Source organism: Artibeus jamaicensis, unplaced genomic scaffold (genome assembly GCF_021234435.1).
Source record: "Artibeus jamaicensis isolate MK-2021 breed Jamaican fruit bat unplaced genomic scaffold, CSHL_Jam_final contig_1582, whole genome shotgun sequence".
Taxonomy (NCBI): Eukaryota; Metazoa; Chordata; class Mammalia; order Chiroptera; family Phyllostomidae; genus Artibeus; species Artibeus jamaicensis.
This window is the reverse complement of record NW_026521309.1, coordinates 319,350-330,218: the sequence shown is the minus strand read 5'-3', so window position 1 is coordinate 330,218 and position 10,869 is coordinate 319,350. Positions and strand designations below refer to the sequence as shown.

The following is a 10,869-nucleotide window of genomic DNA, read 5'->3' as shown; positions in this document are numbered from 1 at the left end:
TGTAAATAAAATGTCACTGAATTTCTAACCCCTTGAAAGACTTCATATAAAAAGTTATTAATGCGATAATATTGAATAAATTAGACACAAAAAGGGTACATATTAAGTGATTCTGTTCATTTGACATTCAAAGCCAGACCCGGTTAATCTGCAGTGACACGGGCCATGAGAGCAGCTGTTCTTGTGAGAGGTTCTGCCTGGGGACAGTAGGAGGGGGGGCTTCTAGGGACTAGAATGTTCTGTGTCTTGATCTGGAGAGTGAGTATATAGAAAGTGTACATTAAGTGTGTGGTTAAGATTTCTGCGCTTTTTAGAAGATGTACCCCAATTAAAAATTCTAAATAAATAAATAAAAATATCTTCAGGGTTTTTTTTTATTCTTAGGCCCTTCTCTTTTTTATTACTGTTTATTCTGTTACAGTTGTCCCAATTGTTCCCCCTTTGTCCTCCTCCACCCAGTCCATCCCCCACTCCCACAGTCAATCCCCACACTCTTGTCCATGTCCATGGGTCATTCATACATGTTCTTACAAATATCTTTTAAAAAGAGAGATTCAGGAAGATGGTGTCGCAGCACAAGTCCATTCCGTTTGGGATCTGTAAGGTGTGAACGGGTACCCAGCCTCTCTGTCCCCACCCCTTCCCCTTGCTGGGCCAAAGCAAGCACCTGAATGTTACAGTTATCAGACCTGGCCCAGCAGAGGCTGCGTCCCCAGTCCCGTGACGTGGCCCAGTTTCCACCTGATCTAGGTGACCTTGAGGATATGGGGTGTTGCTGGGAAATGGGAGGAGGAAAGGGGCAGAGACCAGGTGGTGGAGCAGGCATCCAGCTGCAATCCCCAGGTCTCCTCTCCTGCTGTTCCATCCTGGGGAGAAGAGGCCAAGCCAGTCAGGTCAGTGATGCTGTTCTGAGGCCCCAGTGGGAGGCCAGTGGCTCCTGAGAAGCCAGGTAGCTCCTTGTGGGGGGTCTGTTGCCGACTTCCACCTCGGCGCTTCCAGCTTGGTGCTGCTCCTCTCTCAGAGGCCGTCAGTTTTCTCAGGGGAATGGGTGGGAGATGAAGATACAGCTCTCCTAAGTCCCAGACTCTTCAGAACAATTTTGTTCTAAGACAGCTCTCTGCTTTAGAATGATCTGGGAGTCTCTCTTGTAAATGGAGATTTCCGGTCTCACTGGAGATGTGTGAAGGGGTGACTCAGGAACTCTGATTCCAACAGTTGCTCACCAGTTTGAACCTTATCTACAAGGTGGGCAGGACCTTTGCTTGTTTTTGCTGTCCAGTCCTAGGTCAGGACACCTGCTGAGGCTGGAGCTTGCATTATTTGTGTCACAACAAATGACACTGCAGAGGGTCCCTTTCATATTTACCTGCAAATCCGAGTTTTAATAAAAAAAAAAAAAACATGTAGAATCATATATCTCAAAGTGACTTTCTCCCACCTCTGACCCCTCATTTAAGCACTTTGTCTTAAAGATGAGGAACAGGCCTCAGATCTTAGGGGATCGAGACTGGAATCCAGGGCTGGAGTCTGTAGGACCCTCTAATTTTGAGGCCCTTTCTAGGGGGTTGTGGACAGAGGGAGTCGGGGAAGCAGGCTCAGGAAGGCGCCCTGTGTTACAGCTTGCACCGTGGATGTGGATGGCGGCGTGGCGGGTGAGCATGGCCGAGCTGGAGGACCGCCTTAAGTGCCCCATCTGCCTTGAGGTCTTCGAGGAGCCCCTAATGCTGCAGTGCGGCCACTCCTACTGCAAAGATTGTCTGGTGTCCCTGTCCTGCCACCTGGACTCTGAGCTGCGTTGCCCAGTGTGCCGGCAGGAGGTGGATGGCAGCAGCTCCTCGCCCAACTTCGCCCTAGCAAGGGTGATAGAAGCCCTGAGGCTTCCCCGGGACCTGGAGCCTAATATTTGTGCGCACCACCGGAACCCGCTCAGCCTCTTCTGCGAAAAGGACCAAGAGCTCATCTGCGGCCTCTGCGGCCTGCTGGGCTCCCACCAGCACCACCGGATCACGCCCATCTCCACCGTTTACAGCCGCATGAAGGTGGGCCACGAGACTGCTGGGGGCGGGGACCCAGACCTCCACCGAGGGGCGGGGGCGGGCCAGGAGCCCACGGAGCCCAGCTCCTGCGCTCTCTGGCGCCATCACTCGGCCAATACGGGTTGACTGGAGTTCTCTCCAGCCTTATCCTGGAGCAGAACGCCTGAGCATTCATTCATCCCTGAAGTTCTGAGCAGGTGCTGAGGGTAGGCAAGGTGGAGAGCGTGCTGCGTCACGTGCTAGTCCGTCCCACGCCGTAGTTCTCTTTGAACGCTCCTTGGACTGCACTCTCAGACCCAGGAGGGCAGGGACTTCGTTTTGTTCCCAGGAGTGTTTCTGTGTCTGGAGCTGTGCCTGGCGTACTAAATGTTCACAGTGTATTTGTGGAATCAGTGGGTTCCTGCGCCCCGGGAACTTTGCATCGGGTCTAGTGGGTCATCATTTAAGATAACTAATCATAACAATGATACCATCTTTGGTTAATGCTGATCTGATCTAAGGTTTAAGAAGGGTGGGGTTTTTATTGTATTTTACACGTGAGGAAACTGAGGCTTGGATAAGGCAAGTGTCTTACCCAAGGCCACGCAGCTTGTCGGTGGCAGAGCTGGGACTCCAAAGAAGGCGGGTTTTCTCTCCACTGCCAACAGAGCAGGGAAGGGCAGGAAGGGCTCTTGGAAGTGAATTCTTGTAGGGTATGTGGTGTGGTATTTGTGGGAAAGGGACATAAAAGCGAGGAATGACAAAATACAAGTGAGGCAGCCATAGAAAAGAAAGAACATGGTGATCTGCAGGCAAAGGGGCCCCCTGTAAGCTGTTCCGGAAGCTTCCTGGCTGAGTGCTGTGGGCACCATTTTTGTGCTCCTTCGGCCCTGGGAGACAAGTAGGAAACACGTATGGGGCCAGCCCCTCCTCCCCACAGACATTTACCGGCTGGTACACTGACCTGTACTGGCCGCTGTGCTAGTGCCGCGGTGCAGTAGTGGGCAAGAGGTTCGCCCTGCCACGGTGGAGCTTACCATCTGGTGGTCTGACAGAGTCCCATGTGTTGGGTGCTGCTGTCAAGGTCAAATAGTCTCCAGGTGAGACTGCCTGGAGCATGGCTCCTGCCTGGTCTCAGGTGGTCAGAGAAGGCTTCCTGGAGGAAGTGGACTGCTAAGCTAAGAACTGAACCACAAGGAGGACTTGGTGGGAAAAGAAGGGGAGGGAAGGCATTCCAAGTATAAAGAACCCGTGCAAAAGACCAGGAGGTGAACAGCATGGCACATTTGAGAATCTATAAGTCATTCCATTAAGCTCAAGGGAGAGTGAGGTGTGAGCCAGATAGGACAGGTGAGGCAAGCAGGCCGGGTCATGGAAAGACCTCTGTATCTTGGGGTGGGATTTGTAGTTTATTCAAGTGACAGTGCAGTGGTGGGTGCTGGAGGTTAAGCAGAGTCGTGATGTAGCCCTATCCCACTGTCGAAGGGGTAAATTGGAGGGTGATAACAGTCTGGGGATAACAGACTGGGAGTAAGAGTCTGCAAAGTGGTAAGAGAAGACCCCAATGATGCCCAAGGAGCACCAGGGTTTGAGGTTGGGGTAGAGAGAGAATCCCAAGAAGGGGACGGAAAGAATCGACAGAGGGAGCAGAACACTGGCCGAATATGGCCTCCCAGAAATCAGAGGAACAGAGCCTGTTAACGAGAATATCACTTGTGCGTAAATGTCTGCTGAGGATTGAAGAGTGTCTGTTAGCTTTAGCGGTAAGAATTGGTCCCCTTGGCAAGAGTAGTTTTAGTGGAGCGTGGAAGGAGGAAGCCCAACTGCAGTGCAATAAAATCGAGTCCGTGTTTTATTAGCAGACGGCCGCCCCAGGGAGAAGGAAACACGCGGGAGCTTGCTCATCATTTCTGGCAAGGAGCCAGGGCCTAGCTTGAGCCCTGGTTTGGACATTTTTTTTTTTTTGATCCCAAGACTCGTCCATGTGACGTGACCAATTTAGGTTTCTTGACCAGATCCCTGTCGTGCATTGCTGTTTTCTCCTATTGATTGAGCTCTTGAGACCCTTTATTTTCATACTGTATTTGCTCTCACTGTGGCCCAGTTGCCGAGAAAGAACTAGTCCCAATTCTCTCTGCCTCAAGAGGACTACCATTGGAATGCCTTCTCCTCGGCTGTTGTGTGATCTGAAGGCTCCTCCTTATCCGGAGCAAGCACTCTGTGTCCATTCATTCCTTGCCCAGCTCCCTTTCTGAAAGGCTCTTGCAGCTGACTTCTCCTTAGGAACTTTCTAAGCCGGAGTCTGTATGCTTCATGAGCATAAACCCGCAGGGCCCCAGTCAAGCGGTGCAGCCAGATGGTGGTCTAGGAGGTCCTGCTTGGATCCCTAAGAACAGGTCAGATGGGGGGCCAGGGGAGCCCAGAAGTGAGTTTACTTCATCCATGGGAACCCTGAAATCTAGGCTGGGCTCAAGCCTGCTGGGGGGTGAATTCAGGTCTTTCTAGGGTGTGGGGACCCAGCAGGTATAACCTGGGCCACCACTTGCACCACTGGCCTCTCTTGGGGACAGCCCTTTTGTAATAATCAAAATGCCCACTAATTCTGGACCTCCTGGTGCCTGGAGTTTACCTGGTGGGTTTTGCGGGAGTTTTGGCTTCAGACTGGCAATCACCTGTCTTGGGTGTTATAGGGTGAAACAACGTTTAGTGCCTTTCTACACATCTTGGGGAGGGATGAGTTGGAGTCCTCTTCTGCCTGGGCAGATCCTACAATCAACATGGAGTATACTTGAGTAGTCTTAGCTAATTTGAGGTCAAGGGCACCTGGGTAGCTCTGGTGCCTATCCTGGGGTCACTGGGTGTGCTAGTAGCCATTGGGAGGCTCCCTAGAAGGGCGAGGCCCTAGGAGCTAAGATGCTATGTGGGCAGCCACTCACGAGGCCACGCACATTGCCTCCAGGAGGAGCTTGCAGCCCTCATCTCTGACCTGAAGCAGGAACAGAAGAAGGTGGATGAGCATATCGCCAAGCTGGTGAACAACAGGACCCGGATTGTCGTGAGTGCCTTTCCCTCTGCCCCTGTGCTGGGACCAGCCACCTTCCCTTTCCTACAGAGTCCAGGGCTAATGTGTCCTGCACGGGAATCCCTGCCTTCCATATAAAGCCAGCATTCAAAGCATTCCAGGGCAGGGTGGGGAAGGTGCAAATCTCCTCAGGGGAATTCAACCCAGTTGTCAGGACTGTCTCTAAGTTGGCTTATGTTCCCTTGTCCTTGGGACTGAGATAACCCAGAACCTAAGTCCCAGAAGTAAACAGCCCAAAGTGTGGGCATGACTCGCCAGCCCTCGTCTCATGTGTCTGCTTGACCTTGACAGTCTGTGTGGTGCCCGCTCAGTGCCTTGCAGCACAGGCATGGGAAAGCCTGAAGCTCCCCTCCGTGCTCTGCTTTTCCTCAGTGAGGGGGGCGTGGGTGGGTGTGAGCTGAGGCCCTGTGGGGGAAATGGCAGCAGTATTCCCTGAGTACCCCTCCCCCTGAGAGGGAGGTAGCATTACCCTGCTCTGTGGAGACAGAACTTGGGGTCACAGGGGAATCCTGGCTGTGTCAATTCAAGTCTGCTCTCCTGGGGTCATTCAGACTCTTTTCAGTTGTAGAACCCTGTGATAGGCGAAGTCTTCCTTGCACACTTAATAGTAAAGACAAGTGAAAGCAGAGCCAATGCTTTAAAATGGGAACCAGGGGCCCGGCCTCTGCCCTGTCACTGTTGCTCACTCCCATGGTGCCCTCTGGGACCTCTAGGCACAGTGAGAATGCCTGGATAGGCCTCAGCCCTGGGACTCAGGCACCAGGACCAGCCTGTCTGCTGCCAGGCCCTGGAGACATGGAGGTCAGTCATCGCCACTCCAGTGTGGCTCTGGCCTTGACAGGCTGGCTCTGTCCTAGAACGAGTCCGATGTCTTCAGCTGGGTGATCCGCCGTGAGTTCCAGGAGCTGCACCACCTGGTGGAGGAGGAGAAGGCCCGCTGCCTGAAAGGGGTGGAAGGTCACACCCGCGGCCTCGTGGCTTCCCTGGACATGCAGCTGGAGCAGGCCCAGGGCACACGGGAGCGGCTGGTGCAAGCCAAGTGTGTGCTGGAACAGTTTGGAAATGAGAATCACCACGAGTTCATCCGGGTGAGTGGACAAGGGAGTGTCCTCTATGCTGAGGCCCCTAGGGCCCTGAGAGCCTCTTTTGCATAGCCTCTGCTGTGCCCCAACCTACCTCTCTTTTGTCTTCCAGAAGTACCACTCCATGGCCTCCAGGTAATACCTTGGGGGAAGCTCTCAGTATGGGTCTGGTGGCTGTGGGCACAGCATCTCTTCTCTCCTAGTTCGTCCCTTCAGCTTCACCAGTGCCTCAGGAGCAGCTGCCCATATCTGGCTCTGTACTGGGGCCAGGAGAAACAGAGAGAATTCACGTACCTCCCTTCGGGGTCTCACAGATAGGTGGGAGGAGTGCAGGGAACTATGGCTACCTCACTGTGGGTCCCTGGAACAGTAGAAGCTACAGAAGTAACACAGAGGAGGAGGTGACTGTTGGGGTGAGGGGGATTAGCAGACAGTGGATGGACAGGATACCTGAGAAAGGAGAGGACGGGCGTTTGCCAGGCAAGCAGAGTGAGGGGGAAGGGCAAAGTAGTGTGTGGGCTTGGGAGTACTGTAAGTTCAGTATGGCCGGCAGTAAAATAGGAAATAAGTGGACGAGGTGGGTAAGGGCTGGAGTGAGAGGCCTTGGCCCCTGCACTTTGGCTGGTGTGGAAAGGGACTGGACCCACGTTCTAGTCCCAAGAAGTGAACCATCCATGCAATTCCCGAGCCTTCCTCAGACCCTGTTTACAAGTCTCCTTTTTTTCTCAAATTTTCTTTTCACCTTTTAAAAAAATTTACTGATTTTTAGAAGGGCGAGAGGGAAACACCTGTTGTTTCACTATTTATGCACTCATTGGTTGATTCTTATAATTGCCCTGACTGGGGATCCAACCTACGGCCTTGGCTTATCAGGACGATGCTCTAACCAACTGAGCTACCTGACCAGGGCCTCAAATTTTCTTTAGTCTCAGGGACAATTTGATTAGGAGCGTTGGTTTAAATACATGGACACGGAATCCGATTGCCCCAGCACCAGGGTCCTGAAATGTTAGCGTGCATCACAGTCGCCTGGGAGGCTCATTCAAACACAGCCCTGGGCCCCAGTGGTCAGTTTCTGATTCAGCAGGTCTGGAGTGGGACCCAAGGAAATCTGCATATCTTACAAGCTTCCAGGTGATGCTACTGGTCTAGGACCTGCACTTTGAGGACCACTAATAGAGACTATTTACCCCTCCCAGGAAGGAGGCAGGTCCTCTGAGAGGGGGGTGGAGGGGACGAGACAACAGCCATCTTGAGTGTAGTCTCCTGCACTGTGATTGTACATGGACTTGCACATGGGCGAGGCAGCTCCGCCGTCAATGTGAACTGTTGCCTCCAGAGCAGAGCTCCAGCAGGCCCGACCTTTGGAGAGCACGTTCAGCCCCATCTCCTTCAAGCCAGGTCTCCACCAGGCCGACATCAAGCTGACCGTGTGGAAAAGGCTCTTCCGAAAGGTTCTGCCAGGTGAGGCCCCAACCCGTCCAAGTTCCTGAGGGCTGCCGGTATACAGCACAGAGAGCTGGGAGGGAGGCTTGCAGAGGCTTGTGGTGGGAGCACAGGAACTGGGTTCCACCAAAAGGCTTGAGTCAAGGTCAGCTCCATGTCATACTAACTAGGGCAAATTTCATCATTTTGAGCCTCTGTTTCCTCATCTGCAGATGGGCTATTAATGCCCACCTTGCTAGGCTGCATATTTACAAATATATATGTGCATATAGTTTAGTGATTAATAAATGTAGCTGTTACTCTGTTGAGAAACACTCAAAGGCTTCTAAATTAATTCCGTTATTGGCACATAAGGGAGATCAATCAATAGGTTGATTTCATCCAACAAAGACAAAAACAGGATTTATATAATAGAAAAAGAGGCAGAGAAAAAAAAAAACTATATTCCCTGCACGGTGAATGTTGTTTGCACATTTTTGGTGTAAACTGATTAGCTGGCGGCTAGCAGGTCAGTTGGGAGTTTGTCCTTGAATAGGCTGCTGGGGTAGCAAAGAAAACAGCCACAGTTGTGGATTCTCCAGAAAACCCGCGGAGTTTGGCTGTGGAGAACACGTGGCAGGCAGTCGGCCAGGTCCTCTTGTCAGCACCTCTGCCTTAGGCAGGCCTGCACTGCGTCCCTTACCAGGAGGCCTCAGCTCACAGCTGCTCATCTCTGCCACTCTTCAGGCATCATTCCTTTATCCAGCAAACATCCTTAAGGTGCCCACTCTGTGCCTGGCCCCTTCCAGGCCTCGAGGATAGAGAGATGAGCCCGTGCAGTTCCTCTTCTGAGGAGCTCGGGGCCTCCAATCAGCCTCCCTTGGGGCAGGGTCTGCTGCCCTCTGTGTGGCTTGCAAACATGCCCTTCCCTATCTTCCCTAGCCCCGGAGCCTCTCAGGCTGGACCCTGCCACAGCCCACCCTCTCCTGGAGCTCTCCAAGGGCAACACAGTGGTGCAGTGTGGGCTCCTGCCCCAGCGACGTGCCAGCCAGCCCGAGCGCTTTGACTATAATACTTGCGTCCTGGCCAGCCGGGGCTTCTCCTGTGGCCGCCACTACTGGGAGGTGGTGGTGGGCAGCAAGAGCGACTGGCGCCTGGGGGTCATCAAAGGCACAGCCAGTCGGAAAGGCAAGCTGACCAAGTCCCCAGAGCATGGCATGTGGCTCATTGGCTTGAAGGAGGGCCGGGTATATGAGGCCTTTGGCTGTCCAAGGGTGACCCTGCCTGTGGCCGGACACCCGCACCGCATCGGCATCTATTTGCATTATGAGCAGGGAGAGCTCACCTTCTTCGATGCTGACCGCCCAGATGACCTGCGGCCACTCTACACGTTCCAGGCTGACTTCCAGGGCAAGCTCTACCCCATGCTGGACACATGCTGGCATGAGAGGGGCAGCAACTCACTGCCCATGGTGCTGCCCCCACCCAGTGGGCCCAGCCACCTCACCCCGCCACAGCCCATCAAGCTGTAGGCAGTGCTCACAGGGCTGCCCGTTCTCAGGCCCTTCCCACCTGGGCGTGGGGACTTGAGGGCTTCTGCTGGGTCCAGCAAGCAGAGGGTACATTTTTACTGTTTGAGAAGGTCTTCATGCCTGCGTTTCCCTGGAAACATTTAGTGATAAGGAAAAAAGGACCACAGCCACCATTGGCCACACCATTGGCCACACCATTGGCCAACGGCGTGTTTATTAATCTATTGTCAGGTTATCAACCTGTTTCTTAGCCAGCAGAAGTAGGCCTTGGTGTCCGTGGGCTTCCCTTGGTCCCTCCTAATCATGCTTATTGCTTACCCTTCCAACTGGGGGTGGAAACATTCTCCTACATAATTTTTCATTTTCATTTTGAACTTAAAATAACTTGAAGACAATAAATTTACTACTTTCTTCCTCTTTAAATGAGTTGCAAATATTAATTGCTGTACAGAACCACTTTATGCTCTGGTCTCCAGCCTCTGGTGGGGCTTGATCTTGCTTCCACCCATGGCCTGTTGGTCTGTGGTCAGAGCCACGTAGACCACTCCATCACTGCTCCATCCTCATGGACCTCTCCCGGCTTCCCGCTGTTAGATGAGATGGAACCAATGCTACTTCAAAGCAGAAGCAAATAAGGGGGCCAGAAAGGGGAGCAGCCCATCCCTGGAAGCTGCCATGCACAGAACCCATCTCTGTTCAGGTGAGCCTGCCCCCAGCCACAGATTATGGTGTCCATCCAGACTAAGGCTGGGACAGCTGCATTCTCTCCCAAGAATCTGAAAATTGGGAGAGAGAGAGGATGGTAGGGGCTCAGTTACCTGAGACTTGGAGCTTTAGAGAGCTTCCCAGCCTTGTGCAACTGTGGTCATGAAGCCACCTGAGAGCCTTCCACGGGGAAGAGCTCCATTTCAGTGCCCTGGCACGTGTCCGTGTGGGCCGCATGGGCCATGGCTGGACTGACAGCCTGAGGGATCCTCCGGGAACAGGAGAAGACGGGAGGCTTGTGAGGTGCTACCTCAAGGCCATGTCCATGGGAAACTCAGGAGACATCACCTCCTAGGCTCTGATGAAGAATGAGTCTTTCTGTTCCACCTCCCTCCAAGCAGAGTTGCAGACTATAAAACAGCTTAGTTGAGTCTCCAGTTGGGTCCCCACAACAGGATATCCCACAACTCACATTGCAGTCATGAGCCCCTTGAATTCTGTATCACCCTTCGGTGTGTGCGACAAAGACCACCTCTGGCTAATCTTCCTTCTTCTATGTAACTAATAAACTGAATAAATGGTACTCGTAGTGTTTTTACTGGCTGAATCTGCTAGGCCTGGGCCTTGGTTCCTAGGTGCTTGACACCTCTCAGACCTGATTTTTGGTTACGCAACAATTCGTTCCATCCTAGGACTAGGCTGAAGAGTGTTGCTCCTCTATCTCCACGCTCCACCCTTCGTCCTGCTCTGTGTCCCGGGAGGCTGGCCCCTGTGGAAGGCAGAACTGGCCTCCTGTGGGGCTCAGCTGATGGGAGGGGCTGGCAGGAGATCCAAGGGCAGGAGAGGCAGTTTGAGGTATTTATTTTCCTGGTTTCCTGCCTGCAGGGACTATGGGTTGGCAGCTCTAGTTAAGACTCCTGGCAGGTGATCCTCGCCTTCTGTTATTTTCCCCTTGTTCCTCAGGCCCAGCCATGAGCAGTGCTGCTGTGAGCCCTGAGTACTGACTGCACCATCCCCATTCCCTTCAC

The 10,869-nt window shown here is 52.9% G+C and overlaps 1 protein-coding gene across 1 annotated transcript; it reads left to right on the top strand.

The window, feature by feature from the left end:
* Positions 1–1,472: 1,472 nt before the first annotated feature.
* On the top strand, positions 1,473–10,356 carry TRIM50 (tripartite motif containing 50). Its single transcript, XM_037154750.2, has 6 exons — positions 1,473–2,039; positions 4,975–5,070; positions 5,955–6,185; positions 6,292–6,314; positions 7,519–7,643; positions 8,547–10,356. Exons 1-6 carry the CDS (start codon positions 1,473–1,475, stop codon positions 9,134–9,136), a joined length of 1,632 nt encoding a protein of 543 aa, XP_037010645.2. The 3' UTR covers positions 9,137–10,356.
* Positions 10,357–10,869: the final 513 nt, after the last annotated feature.